General features: G+C 39.2%; 1 protein-coding gene across 1 annotated transcript in view; it reads right to left on the reverse strand.

Annotated features, from left to right (window-relative positions):
• pde1cb (phosphodiesterase 1C, calmodulin-dependent b) overlaps positions 1-26,117 on the reverse strand; it is a 65,615-nt gene that overhangs the window by 15,539 nt on the left and 23,959 nt on the right. The window contains exons 3-5 of the mRNA XM_041948256.1: positions 2,765-2,878; positions 1,367-1,549; positions 111-177 (exon numbers count right to left, since the gene is read on the reverse strand). Of these exons, the coding sequence (XP_041804190.1) occupies positions 111-177; positions 1,367-1,549; positions 2,765-2,878 (364 nt within the window). The remainder of the gene's footprint in view (positions 1-110; positions 178-1,366; positions 1,550-2,764; positions 2,879-26,117) is intronic.

Here is a 26,117-nt window from a genome sequence, read left to right on the forward strand (position 1 = left end):
TAAATACCTCAGGGTGTGTAGTCTTGATTTTGGAACATGAATACGTGCGAACAAAGTTGTTATTTCGTATTTGTGTGCTACTGCAACGATGTGTGTGCACATGTTAATACCTTAAGCACAGATATGACAGAAGGGGGGTAGCTGAGTCCCACCATATTGGAGGTACGTCGGTACATCCTGTTTGGATGAGATAAAAACATCAAATGAAGAGCACTGCTGAGTGTAAACACCAGAGGTTACCACACCAACCCCCAAACAACAGCCTCGAAGGTTCCCCACCAAGACTCGCTATAAACCTTCGAATCAACACAACTCAGTATGAAACTGTGCCGAAAAGGTTAAGCTGGGAAAAGGCAACGGCACCTGCAAATCTGTTTTTTTTCCAGGTGCAAAAGGTTTCAGGCTTTGTCAAATATGAGGGATGGAATAAAGATTAATTTAATCACAACATGCAAGACAAGCTTTGGAATTCTTAACGTGTCACTTGGAAGGCAGCAAAGTTGGTGAACAACATTCAACATCTCCAAAACACAGCAGTATACAACAAAATATGTCATTATTTTTAAACTAAATGTCTAAGAATAGTGTTCATAAATGCAACTAAATATCAAGCTAGCCATTTTGTGAGAAAAGGACATTTTTCCAAGTTTAAAATGGTGGACACCTCATGCATCATAACTTAATTTTAACTTCCACTTCTCCGAATATTTCTTCATTGTAAATATCTAAGAGCAGACTGCCCTTTGTAAAAACAAATTCAGAAAGATTGTCCCTTGAGGCTTACTGATTAGAACAAATGTGCGTTGCATGTTAGCGTGTGATAAAGCACGGCCTTGGAGAGGGAGATGTTTGCAACTCTCTGGATGACAGTGCTTAGCCAGGCTTGCCAAGGCTGCGATGATGTATGGTCGACTCAGGTGAGTGAGTCACAGCGCAGAGGATGCACACATATTTCCAACAGACTGAAATTTTAAGGGGCCGTACCAATTTGCAAACCAAGTCATTTTGTGCCAACATTGATGGATGATTGGTGGATTGGCATCAATAAAATGCAACACATTGCATTGCATACAGAAAACTCCAAAAGACTTTACAAAATGTCACTAATGTACAGGGTACGTGCAGAAAATGCACTGAAACCTGAAAGAATGTGGTTGCCCATCCTTTACGCAAGGCCAAATTAAAGATGTTGATAGCATTGCTTTAAGTTGCTCCAGGCTACACGTGTTTGGGTTGACCAATGACAGATAGAACTTCAGTGAAGGAAATATAAAGGTGACAATGCACATGAATTATTTAACACAAGTGACCGCTTGTCGGGATGTACGTGTGGCTGTGTGCTTTTGCATCACACACACACGTTTACCTCTCAACAAATATGCCAGCCTGGACGGCGTGGACGATGCTGCGGAAACGAGGTTTCTCTTCATTGCGTCGCAGCATCAGGCCCATCTGGCGGGTGAAGGTGGAGGCCAGCCAGTCCCGCACCTCTGAGGGCACCGACTCCGACTGGATGTCGCTGAGCTCATCCTCCGTGTCCACCAAACGCCTGAAACACGGGGACAATGGAGGGATATAAGGCAAAAGACAGAAACACATAGAAAAGCAGCAAAGGAAGGGAAAACAAACAGATGCAGGGACTAAAGGCTTACTAAAATATTTATTCTTTATTGTAGATCTACTTTCACAGGGGATCAAACTGAAATCCCAGTGCTGTCCATCAAATAATGTAACGTCTTATGTAACATCAAAAAATCAGAGGCCTCTTGAAACAACATGATGGGGAGCATTCCAATCCAATTGTGTGATATAATTCTCTACAGCTACCCTGCTGTGTTGACATGTACAGCGGATCAAGAGCAAAGCCTGTTGGTCTCCACCCTCTGAACTGAATACATGTTCTTATGGCAAAGAGAAAGCATTCACATCACACTGATAATCACCATCCTACATGGATTCTGCACTGGATAGTTCATCATCCTCCACCCTGGAGTGGTCATGCCATTGCTGACCCTAATCTGCTGGGATCTAGATGACGAGAGGCTTACATAATTCCATAAGCCTGTTCATATCTCAGATTCTGGACCTGCATTCGACTGCTGAAATATTTTCACCTGTACATACCCTAAACTTAACTATAGCTTTACTGTTCCTGCCAGAACAATCTTTCCTTGACCATGTCCAAGTAGGTTTCATTGTGTAAATTCAACCACAAAGACGGCTGATTGGAAAACAGTTTTCAATTTGGACTTTGCACTGACAAACTGTATGTTTTTTAAATGTTTTTATTTTGTTGTTGAGGAAAGAGAAGTTGTTGTCTCCCCACATTCGTCACATAAATGTCATTCAGTTGCAGAATAAGTATTAAGGTAATTTAAAGAACTAGTAACACACTGTGAAAAATACTCCATTATATTCAGAATATATATATTATACTCAGCACAGAAGGAAGTCAGTGTATTATATTATAGTAGAAAAGTATATGTATATGATGCATTTTAACTGTTTACTTAATAGTAGTAGTTTAATCTATTTAAAGCTGTATAGCTGAAATATAAGATATCAGATGTAAGTTATAAGATAGAATGCAGTGGAATAAAAGTACAATATTTGCTTCTGAAAAGGTAATGGTAAGCAAGTACAGTACTACTGTACTACTGTCGTACTAACGATAGTCATCGCCTTTGTCAGTGCTGTGCCATTGTTTTCAAAAAATGAAATGTATCAATGCTTGCTCCACTGTAGAGACTAACAGTTTCCATACCTTGTCTCCTCGATGTAAACGGATTCCAGCACCGTCGCTGCATATTCAAGGTTTTTCTTGAGGTCAGTGAGGGACGCCTCTCCTCTCTCCAGTTGCTTCACCAGACATCTTAATCTAAAACAGAGATTCAACAGTCATTTAACAAATGGGATTAGTCCTCTGCCGTCTTGACATGATAAATTAATTGCACCCGATATTGGATTAATCTGCTCCGGGTTGCTGCTGCAGTGGGCACATTTTTTGTTTCAGTAAAACTAGAATTACCACCTCATGATTCTTTGCCTCCACCAACCAGTCACCTTGCAGTTTACATACATGTCTGACCGGACTCATACAATATATGTAGTAAAGACTTTGAAGGAATTCACTAAAACATATCAAGTGTAATTTTTTGCGTAATGGAAGCTTTCAGTTTATTAATGTTTGATTCCAGTGAATAATTTCCAGTGAGAAACATGCTGTCTTCCCTTAGGGCTTGTTCTTCCAGAGGAGAACAGAGGGCTGATAGAGAGCTTCATCACATGGTGCAACGACAGTCACCTGAACCTAGTATCTGCAAAACCAATGAGCTTGTGGTGGACAACAATGCTATATTTGAATATGGATGTTGCTGCAAAGAAGCTACAAATTGTGAACGTTGGATGCTTCACACACATCTTGAACCCGGCAGCACAGAAGATCTATACAATCACCACAGTTTCAAGGTGGACACTCAAGATAGTGTCAGACTTTCAGTATCTGACCAAATGTGTAATATGGTCACAATCTCGCCTTCTTTAATTGTGATATTGTAATGTCACAGTGAAGTTCTGAGACATTTATGTGAAAGTGTGTCATAATTAGCATATTAATTCTTGAGTAATGACCAAAAACATGTCTCATGAGGTCACAGCGACCTTTGACCACTAAAATCTAATCAGTTCATCCAGTGGACATTCGTGCCAAACGTGAAGAAATTTCCTCATGACTTTCATGAGATGTTGAGTTCGGATGCAGATAGACGGACAAAAACATAAAGGCACAAAAACTAAAATGAGTCACTATGGATCAGATAGTAGGGTCAAGGTGGGATTATATCTGCACTTTGTTTTCATACTTCCATTTCCCTTAAAAGAAGACTCTGTTCTTCTTTTAGTCCATTTAAGCTTTGATGGGAGTCTTAGTTTCCTTCTCAAGTGTCTTGATTGGCATATATATAATAGTATCCAGCCTTTCTCATAAGAGTCTTTCTGACTTGTCAAACACAGGTATAATTAATAACATTAATAATGACTACGTTCCATCTACATGTGTCAGCTCCAGTGCTCTGGTATTACGCATGCTGGCTCGGTACTGGGCCACTTCACTGGAACGAAGCCGTCGTTAACCTCATTAGTTCCACCCGTGCTTTCCCTGCTACGACAAGTCAAAACGTCTGCTGTTTGAAAGGTCTATTCATTCTAAAAATTGCAGATCTTTGATGTCTGGAGACTCTTTTTTGACTCATTTGCATGTCTTGGCTATTTGAAATTAAAGCTGCTTTAATATTGCAGTTAGGTGCTCCTATTATGTGGGTTTTGTCACATCGACAAGTCCAATTTTTCAGATTTCCTCCATAACTGGGTCAGTGTCACTTGTTTTGCCCTTGACTGGTTCAGATTTCTGTAATCTTGAGTTCTTAAACAGTAATTTGCAAAGACGGTAAAGAGCTTTATGTTATTACAGCTTTCATGGTGCCTGGAATTTATAGGTCATAGCTGGTACTGTGTGTGATGAAAAAAGTCAATTTAATTATCACATATAACAGTAGGGTTTGCAAAGTGTTCTGTGCATAGTTCATATTGCAGTATAATGGGAAACTTCATCCATCATCCAAAATTGTAGTATATTCAAAAACTGAAAAATATCAGATGTATAATGTACATTCTTCCAGCAAAACTGAATACATTTAATATTTTAACGATACAACACTGCAAACCGGCTAGTATCAAAGTGCAATATATCTGACATGATCAAACACCATCTTTTCTGTGTTACATTTTTCAGCACTGATTCACTTGCGGCTATAGATCAGCGTGTGTATTCCAAATGTTGCCAGCCCTGGCAAAAGCCCACCAAAAATAGCACTTAAGAGAAAAGCAACTAAACATCAACATCATTTCTCCACACTGCAGCCTCTTGCAGTATACCTCCTGCTGCTGTGCTGGAGGTCACACACTCCCCTTCACAGTCAATGCCCACAGAGGCTACGCTTGCTGCTGAATTATTAAGCAGACAGGTGGGAGAGTAGGAGGTTTCAGATGCATCTCATTGATTACATTCTCTGACAGCGGTTGCAAGTTTTTACGTAAAATTTATTTATTTTCTATTGGAAAAATTTGGGGTTGGAGTCTGAATGTATTAAGTGAGTAGCAGTGAAACAACCTTTACACAGTACTAAATCACATCATTTTCTCAATTCCAGCAGGCTTGCTTGATAGCAATCTATCCCGGTTGTCCAGAAAGGATCACCAAAGCCATAAAAATGCATTGTCTGGGAACCATGAATGTGTGCAAATTTTCATGGCAATCCATCTGATAGATTTCAGCCTGGACCAGAGTGGTGGACCGACCAAACAACAGCCAATGACACACTGCCATCCTGCAGCCATGTCGTCAGCGTTGCCAAAAAGAAATACAGAAACATTTGACATCCATGGGAAAGATGAATGCGTTACAAGTTTTCTTCCGATGAGCAAAAGTTATGTTTACAAGTTATGTTCATGTTTCTCCCCGTATTCCAACCACTGAAATAGTGTGACACAATAGATAAGACAAACGTCCTTGTTCACGACATAAAACAAAACTGGGGCCCACTCACACAAAAACATCGAGTAGAGGTCTAAAACTCGGCAGGAAACTGCTTCATGTGCTGAAATCTCCCTCTGACGCCACTGACAGTTATTTTAAGAATCATAAGGAAATGAATGGATGAAGGGTTAGCTGCAACTCCAGAATCACTGCACATGTGATTTGGTTGGCACTAATGACAGTTATTAAGAACAGCTGTGTGCCAGAGAGCTTTCCTGCTAATACACAAGAACAGAAATCATACTCTACCTCCTTCAAGAGAGCTCCTTGTCAGACTATAATTCAGTATACAATGTTGAAGTATGTTCTCTTGGTCATTTGCTTTGACTTCACAATTTGAATCGCAGTGGTCAAAGCACACTGTGCTCATTTGGACCGACCATGTTAAAAAGACAACAGCACATGAAAGCAAAGAAATGTTGCTTGTCTAAAAAAGCTTTGTCACAGGCTTATTGCTTTTGCTTGATGAACAATAGACTAAACTGAATGCACAATCAGTTTTTGTTGTTGAGTCAAAAGATAATTTATCAGATATGGAGCATCCACGAGGGCTTCATCTTGAGAATTCATGCTTTTTCTAAATGTTGAGATGAAAGAAAAAGCAATTTAGACAAAAAAAAGACTTTTCTTTTGTCCTTACATCCCTTTGTGCATTGCATTTTGCAGGACAAAAGGGAAAAACTGATACAACCATTAAAAAATAAACTTTGTAACATATTGAAGTCACTGGGCTTTTTTAAAAGACTAAATTCAAAGACTTGTGATGACAAGAAGAGTGCCAGAACATTGAATAAATCAATGTCTCTGCCAACCAAAACAAATTGGCTCATTTCACCTGCTGTCATTACCAAGGGAGGCAGCATGCTGGTTTAATAGCAAGGGTCAAGTAACTCTTGGGCACAGAGCCCACTGGGAAATTCAGTTTAAGCCAGAGAAAAAGCTGCTTGGGTGGAGGAGAAGCAACAGCCTTGCAGCTTGCTGTGGCTCAACATCTAGTGGTAAGGCAGTGAAGTCATTTTCTCAGATCCTTTCAATATCAACTTCTCACTCTTGATGCAAGGCAAAATATCTTAATCTCTTCAAAAAGTCAAATCGAAAAGTAGTTTGCAAAGTGTTCCATAGGAAGTTAAAGGGGAACGAAAGAGAGAAATTAGATGGGGAGCCATTGTGCAAACCACCATGTTTCAGGAGCGATCGGTGGGGATTGCTGTTGACAAAGTACATATGGCAATCCAATTGTAAGAGCAAATTACATTTACCTATCTATCCAGTCAGATTGTTCATTTCTATAGCGAGCATTACTGTATTGTGTTCAGTTCAACACAAGCCAAGTCAAATATATTCACAGCTATTACATTTACATCATTATTATCATTTCATCCAGTTACCTTGACAGAACACAAGTTCCCTCCAACACTATTTTGTGAGGGCCACACCTTTCTCCAGGGCTGGCACAGCTCTAAAACAAAGTGTGGAGATCTGTGAAGGTCTGGCTATTCAAGACTAGATAAGTACAAATGAGGCAGATAAAATTATGCAGCAGTGATACTGGTGAGTAGCAAAGTGCAGGCGGAAATCTAAATGTAAATATTGGCATTAGAGGGTGTAAAAGTATAAACAGAAGATATTAACATACAGTAAGTGTATATAGAGGGTATTGCCTTGAAATACATTTTGCTCAAACTACTATACAGAGAATATTGCTAATACATATACATGAGATATAGTTGACAGCAGTGATAAATATGGTGAAGGCACTGGGCAGTGTTGCTACTGCGTGTGACTTCCAATGTACATAGAAGCAAATCTTAAAATATGTCAAAAATATGAATGTTTGAAATGTAGTGAGCATACAGAAGGGGAGCACAAAAGTGGTCTACAGACATCTGAACGCTCTTGCTACAGCAAATACTGGTCACTGATTGAATAGATTCTAATCAACATGTTCAAGCTGATCACACTTGCTGCTCTCTCTGAAATCTCTCTGAAAGATTAAATTCAAAAACTGATGTTTTATGTTAAATAGCAAAGTTTGATACACCAAAGAAAGATTTTTGGATGGAGTATCATTTAAAGGTTAAGCATGGAGGAGGTGGAACTTCTCCTGAAATCTGCAATCATCTTAACAATTTTTAGCACATTCATTTGTGAGAATAGAGTCTAAAGATAGAGAGTGTCATATGTTCTGAACAGATTGTAAAGCCCTCTGAGACAAACGTGATTGTGGGTTATATAAATCTGAAAAATATTTCATAGAAAAACAAATTGCAGCTGCCGCAAAACACAAGCTGCTCAAACCCATGTCTTGTTTCAGTCAACAACCTCTGTGAGTGGGTGTGCCCCGATCCTGCGTTAGATGATGCACATAATGCCACAGAGCCGGCTGATAAGTTAGATTAGTTATGGGGAAGACAGGTGGAAGAAACGACTTTGAATGGGTCTCCAACAGCCACATCGAAACTATTCCATACAGGGCTGTGTGGCTGCAGGTTTTCATTCCAACCAAGGAGGAGCTCACCAGGCTGGGCTCATTTAATCAGCTGATCTCAGTCTTCAGTTGAAAATTAGGTGACCTCTTGACTGGTTGGAACAAAAACCTGCAGCCACTAAGCCCTTTAGTTTGGACACGGTCTAAACAATACAGCGTCATCTGCAAACTTACGTAGTTTGACAAAGAGCTTATTGAAGAAGCAGAGGAGACAGTTCACAGCCATTAGCAGCTCCATAGCTTGAGTTCAGGCTTTTTGATCTGTGCTTCTCAGACTTGCTATGTGATGTATCCTGTTTGACAGCTCAATACAGCAGCCAGGCAGGGTCAGCTGGTAAAGCTTGACCTGACATGTGTAGGTGGGCGCAGCGCAATGTTGAATACGTCTTCACAGACATTTTGGTTTTGTATTTACCCCTTAAGTGGGTCTGTGCTGGCTAGGAAGTGTACTAGGACAATTTTCTCAAAGGTGTTTCAACTGCAGAGGTCAGAGTAGGAGAGCTTTTTAGATAAGAAGAGTTACAAGCACTCAGAAGAACATGAGAACCAAAAAAGCAAACTGCTTATGATTGGAAAAGCAATATTTTGTAGAACACACACATTTCTTTTCCCTTTATTTCAGGTGCAATATTAGAGTTCAGGACTTTTTCAACTATGTGCTTTTAAAGAGAAATGCAAGTAGCGCTGATAGTTGCAACTACATTTTCCAATGCATTTTTATTATTAGCAATATTTTAGTATTATTTTAGGCTAGGAAAAGTAAATAATTTAACTTAAATTTTAATTGTTTGTTTTTAACTTTAATTAAAGTGTCTCATGGATGTTTTTTTCCCACTGATTTGACAAATTCCAGTGGCTGCTCGGTTAAACAGGCCATTGACAGAGCAAGGCAAAGACATGAGCCTCCAGCTGTCTGCCTCTATATGTAAAGATAAGAGATTTATTTGCTTTCCCTTATAGGGGTGACCAGAGAGCACAGAGAGGAGATTAAGAGTTGGAATTCAGGTTGAGAGCAATTCCCTCCTCTATTCTTATTGCCTCTGGCTCTTTGGCCTCGACTGACCTGCTCGGAGAGAAGAATGGAGAAAAAATGAAAGGAGCGGACTGTCAAACTAGAGCCACCCTGCAGTGTACTGTTGGGCTTGACAATGCTCAACCCCTTGACAGCTGTTGTGACGGCCATAAAATGAACATGAAAAAAAGGGAAATCAAACAGCAAAGGGTAACGTAGCAACAGCCTTCTCCTTCCTCAAACAAGTGCATTGTCAGTCAAGTGAAAAAAAAAAACATTCCTGCATACCCACTGGGAAAAAAATGTAAAAATGAAATGTATCCCATTCCAACCTAATTCGTAATAAAAACATGCCCATTTCTGCTTTGAGAAGCTGCAGCAACAGTCACAGCCCATTTTCTGCACAGCAGAAAGCAGGGTAGGGGATAAATGGAGCTGGTCGAGCAGTGGGGAATGAGAGCACTGCCAGGATGCAAAATTTGATCACTGCCTGTGCTTCAATGCCATTCTCGCCTAGATGGTGTGTAATCAATGGCCTGGGGTCAATGTAATCATCCAGGGAGATTAGCGTGCTTTCAGGGAACACACGGGTTTTAGGCTGATAAGCGGTACTAGGCCTGGAAAAACAAGATGACTCAGTTAAACCTTGGTACCATATATTCCGCAGTCTCGACCATGATTTGTGACTGCAGCAGAGAATAGGCTCGTCAATTAAATACTAGAGTCCTGGGACATCCACATTTTGGCAAGACAGATGGGGTGAAGCAGGAATCTGAGGCACAGTTTAATCTTTAGCTGGCCTCAGTTCAACAGAAAACAGTTAGACCTGTTTTCTATTGGCTGTTGTGAACTTTCGATTATACTCTATTTAACTCAGCGGTTTTCCTCAACAAATGAACAAACTGAATGACAAAAAAGACAAAAGGCAAAATGAATGATGTTAGTAACAATAATGAAAACAATCATTTGTTGCAGCCCTAATTTGAAATATATATATATACGTATGTATAGGGGACAGAACTCCCAGGTCTGAAAAGTGAAGCAAATGCAGAATTGCCTTAAACCTGCATTCTTTCTAATAGCAAGCAGGGGTGATTGCAATGGTTACAACAATAAGTCAGACTGTCTTCTCCTCACTTCAATTACTACCTGACACTTTTTTCTACTAATTTATGTAATAATATGGCCTCAATTGCTAATTTCAAGTATTCTTCAATACAATGTTCTTTTCATTCTGTAAATTATGGTCCCTTAAATAGTAAAATAAACACGTCGCTACCACAATGGCTTGAAAATCAGGATACAGGCCCAGCAATGTGTTTCCATGGCACTGTGTACATTTAAATAGCTGTGAAGTACTTTTTGTTTGTTGGCCATGTTTTTGTCCTTGAACTTTCACCCTGTCATAGTGTGTTTTCAGTTCATGAAAGTTAACTGGGACATTTTGGTCACCTAAAAATGTCTTGTTTAGCATTTGGTTGTACTAAAAGACACTCTAAGGAGTCGGCTGTTCATTTTTCTGGCAAGTAGATTTTAGTTTAAGCCATTCGCTGGCCAAAATTAGCATCCTGATTCACAAGGGATGTGAATTATGCATGGGCCTTACTAACCGAGCTAGCGAGCTGGTGCTGGCATTAGCTTTTCAACTGGCATTAGCTGGTAATTTAGCATTTGTAATGCTTCTGGTACCTGGCCCCACCAGGCTGGTAAAAAAAAAAAAAAAAAAATCCAAAAAAGCAAGATGGAGACAGCCAAAATGTTAAACTTTACGCTTTAAAACAGTGGTCCACAAAGCAATGGGTGATACCATGGCTTTGTCCACTTCTTTTATACAGCATGTGACCTGGAATTGCAGTTTTGTCTCCAAGGCATTCCACTCTGTCATGAGTTTCAAGAACGCCAGCACTTTGTCATGAGAAAAACTTTCAATTTTACACTGTCAGTGCTTCATCCTTCTGTGTCTTCTTGGTTCGATTTTCTGTCAAGATAGCTTGCCATTCAACAGTCCACACTGATGTCTGAAACTGAGATCCTGTCATGTGCACATGAATGCACCATAGGTCAGCAGTAGGTATTTCAAGTGATTCCACACTTTGAGTTGCATTACCACACCATATTAAATTAACCTTTCAACACTTTTCAGTAGTAATGTGAAGCATACATTCACATGGGGAAACAGAAACAAAACACCAGTCTAGTTTTACATGAAAGCAAGCTAAAAATGATTTACTTTGAAATACACCAATGTGTTCCCTCAGGGCTTTTGACAAATTCTGACAAATAATTCTGGGCAAATTGTATTGTCTGATTTCGTAACATCTCTGGTACAGACAGTCCAAGCTAATGTGTCCTGTTAAAATGTCCTTCGACTCCTCCCTCCTCTCTCATTCTGTGTTGCTGTGGAACGTGAGCTAAATTTCTAAATTGTATGCAAATACAAATGTTAATGTGACACCCACACTGCGCATTGGTGGCCATTCAATTCTGGGTGGGAGCAGCAACAGCAGGCTCATGCTGAAGGTTTCTGCTGTTGCTGATGGCTCAAGTTAAAATTCCAAATACTGTTACTGTGCAAGCGGTCTGCACGGTAACAGTGAAAATGATTGGTAAATCCTTTAAAAACTTCTGATATCTGTTCTAAACAAAGCCTTTTCTGTGGGAGGTTGCAAGTGACAGATGTGACAAGAATGGCGGGGGACAGAAGAAACCTTAAAAAAGATCAGTGGTTGGCTGAATGCAGCCCACTCATGTCAAAGTCTGCCAATCAAATTCACAAGATGAAGTAAAAAAAACCCTCCAATATCGCTATAAGCACAAAATACATAAAAAAAAAAACAAATCAAAAACCTTTGTTCATGCTGTAGAAGGTGAAATTAATTCAGCAGTTTAACGCAACAAAGATACAAACAGAAAGACTACATATGTCCAAAATGCTGGAATCACTAAAAACTTGCACACACTAAAAATTAACTGGCTCAAGCTAAAACCTTAAAACTTCTTCAAATTTATTTTTAGTTGTACAAAATGATGAGCACTCAACAAACATAAGTGCAGAGGATATACATAGTTAATAGTTAGATGTAAGTGTAACAAGTAGGTTAGAGTGCATTTTAACAGGGAAATAAGCCAACGAAAAGATAAGAACAGAATTAACACTGGGTCAAAACAACCCATTGTTTTGTGTGGTTTTCGAGTCTTGGGTACTGGGTGAAGTTAACACAGTATTTCAATGCTTCTGTTTTGACCCAGTGATATTTAGTGTGCAGATACAAATGATCGATGTACCAATACATACTACTAATGTGCAGAGATATTGCTAAAACACTAAGAAGTGATCATTTGACCTCCACCGCCTTTCTGCTCCATGTAGGGCTATAAAGGTTTTTTAAAGCCTTTCATGTTGTTTGAACTTTGTTTCAAAGATGCTCCAGGCAGGACTTGCATGTAAAAAAATGCATCAGTCTTACCTAAAGAGGATTGTGAGGGACAAAGAAGGTCGGTTCAGCACCTTAATTCACATGTTGTAAATTCTCTCTCTTCTCCAAAGTGAAATTCAAGTTTCTCTTTTGAGCACTGGATACAAGTCTTTTGACTCTAACAGGCAGGTTACAAAAGCCTGATATATCTGAATATGAAGTTCAAATGCATTTTAGCCTTTTGCTTGTTGTTGTCTTTTGGAGCCAATCATGGTAAAGATTGCTCTAGGCAGCTTTATGAGGTGGATGCTTTCTGAGAAGTGAGCGAACTTGAGATGGAGTTTTGTACTAATACATGTAGTAGCAAGCATAGCATTTAGTGTGCGGAAGTGAATGTTATGTAAAACAGTCTTTTCTCTGTGTTTTGCTCATGCACTTTATCAGCAACATCAACCATTTTAACTAAGTACAAAGAATAACATTACAGAGCATTTGAAACTTGACACATGTGCTCATCTTTTTATGTGGCCATGGTCAGAGAAATATGGACATTAAGATATAAAGCTGTGAGAAAGCTGGCTTCAGCAAATTCCAGCCTGCACACAATGACTCAATGAGAGGTGACGGACCATTTGGCAACAGTGAAGGGTGGGTGTTTGATTTACCAGCAGCCAAGTCATCATTTTAAAAGATTGAGCATTCATTTGCCATATGGGCCTTTATTGTCCCGCTCAACTCTGTAGGTATTTCCAAGCTCAATGTGAAATAAAGCACCACAAATTCATACTGCAACCCAAGAATCTTAATTCAAGTGTAATCACCAGTGTCCACAGAGGGTTTTCTTCACATTGGATGATAAAAAGGGAAACTGTGCTCCCCGAAAACATGACAAAAATGAAACAAATTCAGTCCCTTGGGTGTTATCTTTGTAGTTTCAGCGATTATTTCTCTGGCTTATGGCTTGTAACATTGTATTATCCAGAGTAATTGTTGAGATCTGGGCAAACAGCAAGGTTGCTACAATAAAGGTGGATGGAGCAAAAAAACACTTGTGAACGAAAAAAGTTTTGCCAAATTATCCAAGCCATTTTATGAAAGTGAAACCAGACGTGAGTGCACCCCACAGCAGAGGAAAGCTGTAAATGAATACAACTACAAGATGGATGGTAGGTCAGTGGTGAACCAGGAGGTCTGTAAACTGTAACTGGTGCCTTTATTTTCTCTTTAAAATAAGTTCAGCTGACCTGCAACCTGTCTGGTCATCTTCCTGCTCGTGTTTCTTGCTGCATTGGATTTTCTTTTAGCAATTTTGTTGTTTTCCAAGATATCAGCTCTTCACCTGAGTGCAATTTTGTATTACCGAAAGGAACAATGGCCAAAACTACAAGAATATGATCCAAGTTGTAATAAACAGTATATTACAATTTTTGACTTTGGTGATGATTGATTGATCCTTTGCTCTGATACCACCCATCCCATCATCCTTTTTTCAGGACTTGCATCACATTAAGCAAGTAATGATGCCATTTAATGGCAGAATGGTCTGCGTTCTTGTTTAGGTATGAGACTTGGTTGTAAGAATATCCTCCAGACCAAAGCCTGTTAGAAAGACAAAAATTCCTAATGATCAAACTTTAAATTTTTATCACCATCAGAACAAAAGATGGCTTCTTAGTGCAAAATATAGCAACCTCTTCTTCCATGCAGACTGATCACATAGAGAGAGAACATTAGGTTTTGACCAGAGCTTAGGGAGGCTAATAAATATAATATGAATGTGCTGGGTGTTAAGTATGTGTGAGTGGTTGTTCTGCTGTATGTGTGTTAATGAGCAAGTGTGTATGTGTTTGTATTGTGCCTGCAGAAATCAAAAGCCTTTCTAATTCCAAACTACATTTCCTTTAATCCCAGTAAGCAATTTGTGAGTTCTGGGAAGTCAGTTGTTCTGCAGGGAAATAAAACAAAGCCAACAGCTTAACAGAACACAGTCAGTCTGCAGACAAGGAGCATTACAGCACGATGACGGTCACCAATGCGTCACAGAAACATCCAACTTTGTGTACCTCAGTGTGTACTGCTCATGTGTTCTATATGTGGGTGTTTTGTGTCTGTATTTTAACAGCAGATTTAGGTCTCATGTGACAGAGTTATGCGTGCAACACTGCCAGGAGCACATGAGAGCATGGCCAACAGTCAGAGGAAAGTCATACAGCACACTGCTGGCATTACTGAAGGAAAACTTTCTTGCAACACCTGCTTGGAAAATACTTGAAGGTGGAATGAGTCATTCTGGAGAAAGATTTTTGATATTCTCTGAATTTAAAATTCAATGAATATCTCCTCATGGTTCCCTAGTTGCCTGTGTGTGCTCTGAAAAAATATCATTTTTTTGTACACAGCCCTGGCTCTGTAAATGGGAAACAAACAGAGTGGCTCAAACCGAGTCACACAGCACCATTGCAGCCAATCAGCAACAGGTGCCGTTTGTGCTCGAGCACAGGACAAGGGGAGTGAGACGGATGGTAAATCTGCCATGTTAATGTGTAATTAACATTGTGAAGAAGGAGAGATGGTAATATCAGCAATGTTTCTGCAGAATGACACACCTCATCCCAAGGACAGATTTTTAAATATAAGAAATACACCTATAATTACGTTTATTTAGAACAGTGATATCAGCAGAGTTTGATTAATTTTCATTTCATCTCACCTACTGCATGAGTAAGAAAACTGACATTAAAAATTTTTCAATTAGCAATTTTATTAACGAAAAACATGTGTTTTTTAATTATTTAATTCAATTTAATAGTACTGATCAGTAAAACATATTACTTTTTGAAAGAAACATTATTGGATTGTTAACAGGACTGTCAGGGGTATGAACACCAGGGCCTGCGACAGAGGAGACGTAGAGATCCCTTCCAGACGTACTACCTTTGGTAGAAATGTGTTGTCTGTCTTGGGGGGGGGGGCATCTGGAACAGTCTTCCCTCCACAGTAAGGGAATGTCTTACATATTCCTCTTTTAAAGCAAAGCTTAAAGACTGGTTAAAGGATGCCCAGAAGTGTGTCCATTAAGTAGACTGAGACCACTGGATCTGGTTAAGTTGGACTGTATTAAATTGTGTGCTTGTGAATGTAATTTTAAAATGTGTATTTTGTAATTGTATTTTTATGTAATGTGTACTTCCATGTTTTTAATGTGTACTTCCATGTTGTTTTATTAGGCAACTAACATTCTGCCCAAGGACTACAGTTGCAAATTAGCTGATCAGCTATAAACTGGCACATTTACAGCAATGTTCATCAATGTGCACTGTCCTAAATAAATAAAAAAAAATAAAATAAAAATAAATAAATATTAAGTAAACAGATGTATCAACGTTATTTTTTTGGAAGGTCTGATTGACAGGTGACCCTGTTGACAGTTTACTTTCCATCAGCAGAGAGCTGGTTGAAAATCAGCTCTGGACTGTCCAAATAAAGTCTAACTAAACATCACATTGTTATAACAAAATCAAGTAAGCATCTCCTCTCTTTCCCAAGAGGAAATCCGCCAAAGTGTCAGTGAGACTAACACAAGTCACCAAACACGCATGAAACCTGAAAAAGCAGATATAGCTAATTGATACTGCCTTTCAGTGGCATTAATAAGCAAAAAAGGAAAAATGGGTAGAAAGAAAGAGGAGGTCAAAAGGAACCAAATTAACTTGCTGTAAAAATATAAGCTCACTAACACAGACTCCACTGCATGATCACATAATTAAGGATTTAATGGACTCAGTAATGACTTTACTATTGTCTGCCTTTCATTTTAGGCCTCAATTGCCAGTATGGAGAAAGATTTGAATACGTGTTTTTGAAATCTGCTGTAACAAATCTATTATTTCACACCACAGGAACCAGCAATAGAGGGCCTGTGCTGCCAGAGGCACAAATGTGACATTCTTACAGCGTCGTTCAATAAGTGGACCATTTATTAAATAGAAAGGTGCAGTATGGTTCACCCATAAACAGTATTCAGACTCCTACTAATGCAAGTTAATGGTATAGCTCTTATCTGACTTACATCTCAGAATACTTTTTGCAGCCTTTGGTCCAGCTCCCTTTTATTTTGAAATACTTCCAGGGACTATTCAACATACATGAATGTGTTCCATACATAAAACCCAATTTAGATTTGCAAGCCTGTGACGCTATAAACTGCCTCTATGTCATGTTTTCAGGTCATCATTATTGCCATTTTCCAGATCAGTTTTTAGAATTACCCCCAATGTCTTTGTTCTTGTACTTTTTTGGTGTTTTAGTGCAGCTTTGACATCTCAAATGTGAGTCAGCTGCCAAAATTCTGTGCATTCAAGAGGTACGGTGGTGAGGAATTAACCCTTGAAGACAAACAATTAAAAAACATTGACATTGTGATAAAGATAAAGTGCATTTGGCACTTTAAGATTAGATGAGATAAACTTTCCTGTATTAAAAACGTTTGTGGTCTGATCAGTAGCCCTTCTTTCAAGAAAGACAGTCAAGAGTCCCGGTCCACACCTGCATCACCATGCAATGGCAGTATGATCAGAATAAACATATTACACAACAATTACTGTATGATTGTATACTTCAATGAAATGTCATGTCTCTGCACTCAAACCTGTAGCTGCCTGAAAGGTTGGAACTCACCTAAAATGCTGTGCTATGCTTTAGAAATTAGTCACAAGTTTACAGACTTTATCTGTCTCATCTTTTTCCACCAAACCCTAAAACTTTTGTCTGCAGGAAGCGTGGGGAGAAGAATAACCACAGCAAAGCAACATGTAGTTCATATTTGCATAAACAGCTGGGAATGCTGCCGCAGCACCCAGATAAAATGCCTGTATTCTTCTGTTATACATGATTAGCAAAGCCAGCAGAGTGAAGCAGCTCTATCAAACATTCAACACGCTACTGCACAGCAACTCAAGTTTGTTAAAATGCAACAGACAGTTAGATATTTAAAATTACAGAAACCTTGGTGTGCAATCAAGGTTCAGTGGCCTGGCACGAAACAACCCAACTGCACTAATTGACCTCACCAAGCTGCAGCTCCTGCCACTCCATCAATTCACATGGGGAAATTCTAAACATATACACTTATGGAACATTCTGTATTCTTCTCTCTATAGTATATCTTCCACTAAATCTATAATGACAGCTTATCCTTGCACCATATGAGTCAGTATGCACTCTGAATGCACTGACAATATGTCACTCCATTGCTCAAACAAATTCCTGCAAATTGTGTTTCTGAGAGCTATGAAACTCAAGTATTAAAGCGAAACACCGTAAAACAAAATAAACATCATTGCGTCCCTAATCTCACATAAAAATCCCCTCTTTGATTTCTCTCCAGTGAACATACCCACAGTACTAGCTGTCCTGTTAAACATGCTATCTACCATGACATGTGTCAGCGTCGGAATATAATCGCAGTGGTGCACGAGTTACGTAATCTGAGAGATTAAATGCATCCCATGGCCAGCACAGGTCTATAGAAGACAGAGGGAGAGAAATTATGTGTGGACATCAAGTAAACTCTATGCTGTCACTCTCATAAGGCATTTGTTGCCTTAAAATGAGTGCTATATTTAACACAGTAAATGTTTTAACCAGTCAACTGGAATTTCACGGAAAACTGTAAAACAAGAAACATTTATTTCCTTCCAAATGGTACTGTCTATATTAGAAAAAAAACAGAATAAGTGATCGCGGTGTAGTTGACCCTTCATTAAGAATCTTGTCATGCATGCTGAACCAGCATCCCACGCATACAGTTCATAATGCTGGCAGTCTCAACTTTACCACTCGAAATTTGTGGACATTTTTAAAACAATGGATCTTTGACCTCATACAAAATAGAAAAATGCAGAATTTTTATTTGATAACTATTGATTTTGCTGGCTGAAATGACAGCTGTCACTGGCTGTCTGTGGCTAGGTAGCTCACGAATATTAATTCCATAATTTTTGTTGAGAATTCTCCTGTTGACTTTTCCATGTTTCTCACTGACCCTAATGGAAATCCTAAAAAATGGTAAAAAATTTGATAGCTCACTTCATTCAGTATATTATAATTCAGTGGTGTCTATTGATGCTAAAAAGGCAGAGGCTAAAGGATACAAGTCCTGGGCAAAAAGTCAGCATCCTCACTTTGTTATATAGAAGAGGAAATAACAGAGACATGTTCTTGATTTGCAGGGAAGCTATTTAAACCTTGTATAAACGTTTAGTACAATGTATAAAATGCAATTATAAACTTCATCTATCTAACATATTTTCTTGGTAACATTCTAACTTTTGCCATAGTGCAAGCAATGAGCCTTCTATGTCCTTGGTTAATTGGGTTTAGTCATGTGGTCATGTTTTCTCAGCTTATTCAGTGTTGTCCACCATGTTTCCAGTTCATAATAATGTCATTAAATGCCACTAATTCACTTACAACAATCTAATAAGGTGAAACCAGATTTTCAAAGGTCGCTGAATTCCCATGTCAGATGAGTCATACAGGCTAGAGATTAAGAAAGGCTTTCTGTCTGTCTCTGTCAGCCACAAAGAAACATGCTCACACACATACAGAAAATACACACATACGCTGGTATAAAGTTGAGAAGCTGCAGGCAGTGGTAGCATTTGCAAAAGCTATTTTCACAGCATACGTTTCACTGCTTCAAATCCCCGCCATTCATCTCTTCATGAATCACAGTTGGGAAAGGGTTGGGGTTCCTTCTCCCCAGGCTGTCATCAGGGTGCCCTTGAGGAAACCACATAACCCAAGCTGCTTCGTTAATGCTGCTCAGTGGCCAAAAGTAAAACAAAACTGTGGAAATATCAGGCAGCTACCCAAAGTCAAATGTGTTTAATGACATGAATGTTAAATAAGGTGTTGCTGAAAACAGAATAGAGTTGGTAAACTGTGCAACTAATTGGGTTAAAAAAAGCAGCTCCCCAGTCACAAATACAATTTAATCACATTCTACAATTAGATCTACTGTAATTGCTGTGCAACACTTAAAACTTCTTAATGATCTAAAAATAGAGATCAACCCAGGAACGGTCTGGTTTCACAGTCAGATGTTATTTTTAGGAGTCTTTCCAGCACTGATTAGGTCGTATCACACTGGATGCCAGCAGCAGGTGTTGTCATTGCCAAATGCTACTGCTAGGCTAATGATTTTAACGTGGATTTTTTTTCCAATCTGCCAGGCCCATGTGGGCACAGCAAATTCACATCTCTGAACAATGACAACCAATCTGGCCCAATTGAGGGGTGTGAAAAAAAAGGATGACGAGTTGGAGAGGAATTTATAATAAACCCAATTACAGCTGAAGACTTTGGAGTAAATAAGGTAAAGCAACACAAAGCACAACGTGAACAAAGCCATCACAAAGATGGAGGAAGGTGGCAGACGACGTGAAAGAGAGGACATCCATTGATTTGTGTTTTGTGCAGATTGCAATCAGATGTGAAGTCATTTCCTCAGTTAATTGTAGATTAGATTAAATTAAATCTACTGTGCATTGCAAAAGGGCTGTTTCTGTAAAAGGTGGTGGGATACACCAAAAGTAATAGGTTACATGTGAGAATGAAGTACATAATGATTAATGAAAGCTGAAATGCATACTGTTTTTAGAGGAATATATTGTTATCATTTACTGTATGTACAGTATAGTGGACACAATTTGTTGTGGTTGGAACTGCTCTTCACACTCTTTATTACTGTGAATGATGAAGAATTAGGGACATTTTAATGTTCTGACCTCATAAGACATTTTGCTTTATGGTTCCAAAATTGCTAAAACAATTGCTGGATTACCCAGTGCTTGCACTGTAATATAATAAACAGTAAAAAATAACATTAGTATAAGAGAAAGAGTGTCCTTGCACACAATAAACTGAATAAACAGACACAACACACATGACATAAATGTTGTATGGAAGACTGAAGATTTTTTGTCGTTTTTTGCCAAAGATGATGATAATAATGACTGAAGATGGACTGATGATTGCAACCAACATACTGTGACAAGGACAACTCCCTGAAGCATGGAAGTTTAATTCCCCCAAAATGTGTTTAAAGAAAATGGAGTGAGAGTGAACCCCTTTTCTGAGCTAACAGGTGCCTGGTGGCTTGGCAGTAGCCTCTGGAGACATAGACTAACATTTGGGGCTAACATTTATAAATATGTGTAATTTCAACACCTGAGCCTTCATTCCTCAGCATCACATTTGGTAATGGAGGCCTTGTTTCATAGCCCAGTCCCAGATGTACAGATATCCCTGTTGGACACTCACTTGTGGGACTCACCTCCATGATTTTTCTTGATCCCCCTGTGAACAAACTGACACATTTCTTCCAGCCTGAGGACTATTTTGCTGTCGCTAATGTCTTCCATCTGATTATAGGTGTTCCCTGCAATCTGCTGACAGAGTCCTTCGTCTTCCTCTGTCTTCTCTAATTTAGGATTCAAGGCCTCACCCCCTTAGGGACCAATTTTTTCCCTGCACTGCTCTTCGAAGTCCTTCATTTTTGCATGGAGAACATTACTTCATTTGGTTCTGTGATGATACCTCCTTGCTGAGAGCTCTTCCTTGGGCAGATCATCAAAGCCTTGAAGAAGCTTGACTTCTTCCAGCTGGCATCATTTCAGAGGCCTCAAGTTACAACTTTTTACTCAGGCTCTCTTCTGCTTCAAGCATACTGACTCAAAAGCTCACAAATTCCTTGTTGTCGTTTTTCCATCTATAGGCGCATCTATATTCTCCTCCTCTGACTTCCACAATCTGAGATTTGTTCTCTCACAACACAGAAACTCTCTATTTTGCATAGAGGTCCTTTATTTTTGAACAGAAAATATGACTCATCTCATTTTCCTCCTTAAGCTGCCTTTTGAGCATTATGACTTCTTCAAGCTCATGGTAAAGTTTCCTTTATCTCAGAGACCTAGACACACAACTCCTTATTCAAGTGATTTTCTGCTTCAATCATCCCTTTAAGCTCCTGAACGTCTTGTGGTTGTTCCATGCATTGGCACATTGCCTATTGATCCTCCTCGACAACCTCTTTTTTTGGAGGCCACATCATTTTTTCATGCCCCGTTTTCTCTTCACATCCCAGAAATGGAGAGATTTCGGACAACCCTCTCTCCTGTACTGCTCTCCAATGTTGTATATCATTACGCAGAGGACAGCAAGCTCCACCTACTTCTTACTTTTTGGACAAATCACTGCAGCTCAAGACCTGCAGGCCTTGAGTTCCATGATGAATTAATGGGGCTTTTCTCCTCCCTCCCAGGAGGACTTTGTTGATGTCCACCATTTCAAAAGACACTTAATTTCATTATAAAGGTCTTCTCCAGGTTGTTTTTCTGACCCTGGGTTGTCTCTGAACTGCCACTGATATATTTCTGAAGAGCATTTTTGTCTCTGAGGAGGGCATTATTGTCTGTGAGGGCCTCATTGTCGGGAAAGCATTTCATTTCTGCTCCGTTTCTGGGAGTCCTGGAGGAGGGATTTGTTGGCTTGGCAGAGAGACTCAAAAGCTTCAAGGGTGATAGTCTGCTCCTGACAAGTCTTTTTCACTGCCAGAAAAAAAGGCCTGTGCTGTGTATATTTCTTTTCTGGCCTCTACACAAAGAAAGGTTTACTGTATTTTATATATTAAAAAAACAGAGACGTGGTCCCAGTTCATCTGACAAATATTCTTCAGTATTCCCCTCACTCTTCTTCCTCAGTCCTCTCCTCATCCTTCACACCACACTGATAGCAGCCTTCACGTCCCATACTGACTCTCAACACTTTCATCATCTTTGCTGGTTCCACTCTCTGTCTCCATCACATACTCGTGCTCACTCTCTGCTACAAGGCCAGATGCCCCAACAAAGATGAACACAGGATTGAACTTAGCCTATTAACATAGTATTACAAACATCCTAAAATAGCATTATACTAATAATATGCAATAAAAACACACATGCCTAGATAAAGTTTAATTTATATGTTGATTTAAATGCTTCTCAGGGGAGCTCTGGCCCCAGTTTCACCTGTCATGTATACAGACAAAATCCAGATGAGATTTAAGACATGTTCACTTACAGTTAGTCACATATGCCTCTTCGTTAGCCAGATTACAAATCTGATTGCAATCCATCTTGGTTTTCCCATTCTACGCGCAAAATAGGGTCGGCCCAACTCCAAGCCAGAAGAAAAACACCTTCTGTTAGCAGGTTAGACAAAGCAATAACAGATCAGGTAGTATTAGCTAGGTTACAATGAATGAATTGCATGGACAGTAGTTTTGCTGTCTTTACAGCTCTCTTTCATGCCAGTAGGTCACCTCCAAAGATCGGTGCTCTCCAATCCATACAGATCATTCAATGGTTCCACCAGTCAGCAAGCTGTGCCGTCTATATGATCTTACATGCTGAAGTTGCTGGATGTGTTTTTTCCTTTCGTGTTAATGAGCCATGAAGAATCATAGCTATTTTCAGTGTCATTTCACTTTGGCTTACTGATGTAGTTCCACATGTGAGGAGTAACGCTTATGTGCAGTAAGTGTATAAGAGAGGCAGATGCATTTACACCCTCTCAGCATCTTTCAATCTAATTTCAATCCGTCTTGCATACTAATTGGATGCATTTAGACTTTTGGAGAACATACACCACTTGGATTTCCCAAAACTTATAAATAAAGTATGAATGCAGTCAGACAAAGTGAATAGCAACATTAAGAGAAGATGCTTGTAAATTTAATTTAATGAATGAAAAAAAAAATACAAATCATTTGAAAATGTTCAGCTTTTCATGACTGCTAAGAGTGTGTGGGGGTGGGGTAGTTTTACAGTGCCAATGTAGTGTAACTAATGTACATCACTGTTTGAAATAATATAAAATATTCTGTTACAACACAGTACTGTACAGATGACATTTTTCCTGCATACCAACAACAACAGGATGAAACAACCTCAGAACCTGATGTTTTAACATTTCTGCTGATGTCTGAATGTGCAGAATGTGGCAACTTTGCACATGCTGGCTTCAAATGTCAGCTGCTTGACAAATATGGCCTTTCAACTTGTGTTTTCAATAAACTCCATGCACTATAATTATATTTAGTAATTTCAATCAATCTGTGATACTCTCAAAGGGCAAAACGAGGCTAAGAATCTCGTTAAGAAACTGAAGAGGTCTAAACACAGGGTTGATGACAGTAATGAAATAGGCTGATCTGAAATACTTTGTGCATAATTATAAGCTTTTCCAGTGTATCTTTATTTGGACATGTATGATTGGAAATGTACACAGTGCAGGATGTACAACTCAGTAACAACAACAACCTTAGCAGAGGAATATATGTGACATAAGACAATGCTGTGTGGAACTCCAGGGAGGGTCCAGCTTGGGAAATTTTGTCATGACTGACTTTGACTGTCCTTTCATGGATTACTTAAGTATGTTTTTGTAATCTCATGTAGTAGACAAGTAAAAACCAAGAAGCCCTGATGAGTGCAGATGTGAAGGCTATTGATGGATAAAGAGGGGGCTGAGCTGACATAAATTGTGCGTACTGCAAAGGTAGTCACATCCCTGAGGCAAAACAATGGCATAGGTGACTTCATAGGTGACAGTCATAGGAGACTGAATGGTCAAACACGCACACACACTGAATTTTATTATATACGTTACGGGGACTTGTTTTGTCCCCATAAGGAAGGTGAGTCCTGACAATGTGACTGTGTAAATAGAGTTATGTCCCCACAGTGTAAGTAATAGTAGTACACACACACAAACACACACACACACACACACACAAACACAAACACAGGGCAGGGAGCTAACTCAATGAAACAGAAGAGGAAGATAAAATGGCACTTTCAATTAGATCATCTGTTTGACTCTTAGCCAGAGCACAAACATAACAACAGATAAAGAATAAAGCTCTGAGTCTATCAGAGGTTATTGCATCAGTAATCCAGACATAGTAATATGCCTAATATGGCTGCCTCAGTGTTATTTTGACAATGGGAGCAGGTGTACCAGCAAAGAAACAAGGGCTGTATCACTGTCAGACCATCTGAAGATTGATTGTCTTGATGGTGTTACGAGAGAAAAGATATCCTTATTGAAACCACATGCAGAGATAATTCTGGTCAATTCTCAAATAGAGAGAAGGAATGACTATGACAAATAAAGAAAGATAGGGGGGGCATGATAACACAGCTGTCTGTGTCCTTGTGCTCGTCACACACACGTATTTACACACAACCACACACATCGATCAATAAAAGCTGAAAAGTGGTGCACTGTGGTGAGTGAGGTCATCCCTGGTCTGTCCTTCAACCTCTGGACAAACAAGGACATCTGAGTGCACTTTATTTGGCAAAGGGCCACACACACACAAAGAAAAGACCTTGCAACCACAGCCTTTATTCCAAACGAACCATTATTCAATGCAGTTGGAGTGCCTCACATATGGGCATTTCAGTGTATAACTGTCCCTGATAAAATATGAATGTTACCAAATTTATGCTGAGCTTTAGAATTCATTGAAAAACCGATAAAAAGACACCCCTTGAATTGAGTTGTTGCTCACATGTCCTTGGGTATTATGTACAACTAAATGTTCACCACTGCACCCCACAAGCTGGAAAGGACAGGGTTTTATTACAAGTTCTCAACTCAATGGCCAGTTCCACAGACAAGAGGGAAAGGTAATTGAGTTTTGTTTATAAAGTGTCTCTTTCCATGCTGAAAAGCATGTAAATTAATGCTATTTGTAATCAAATAGCTTGTAAAAAGTCAAAATCGTTAGATTATTCGTGTATTTACCATTTTCCCTCAGAAACCATATTTCTTTTCCCGTAATGAGAGTAAAATACCTCAGCAGTAATAGCTCTTGTGAAATCTAAGAGTTTAGTTTTCAACTCACAGTAATATACATATTTAACACATAAAAATGGCTTTTCATGATGTATCTTGTGTTTCACAGACAGCAAGATATTAAAATTACGACATCGATAGTGTTGAGTTCAGCCAAAAAGTGCAAACCAGCAACCAGAAATAAAACAGAGTGTCAGTGCTCACAAGCAGTTCTGTGAGTAGTGTTAAAAAAGTAGCATGTTACTGTAAATCCACCACTTTTGGCGGCAAGTGGAAACACAAGTAGTTTTTTTCACAAATTAAATAATGCAATAACAATTACTGAAATGTGCATTGATTTGTTGCTTCACTTTAATCATGACAGCAGACAAACACAGCCCATTAGAGTAGATTATAAAGACATTCAACACAGGGGAGACAAACTCCAAATCACAAAGTACAGCAGGGGTCAAGAAATGTAGCAGCCACCTCACTAATGGTTAAAACTATAAACCAGCACACCAGTCGCAATTACCAACATAAACCACCATGTTCTGAACAGACATTACAAACACCGGCCAAGACAAAACAAGGATCTCATTCTAAAAGACAGGCTACTTCTGCTGCATGGACAGCACACGGACCACAAAATCAAATCAGGCAGAAACACCACTGGCCTCTTTATCACCTACGCAAGAATCAAGTCATATAGCACACAGA

This window comes from Chelmon rostratus, chromosome 12, assembly GCF_017976325.1.
Source record: "Chelmon rostratus isolate fCheRos1 chromosome 12, fCheRos1.pri, whole genome shotgun sequence".
Lineage (NCBI taxonomy): Eukaryota > Metazoa > Chordata > Actinopteri > Chaetodontiformes > Chaetodontidae > Chelmon > Chelmon rostratus.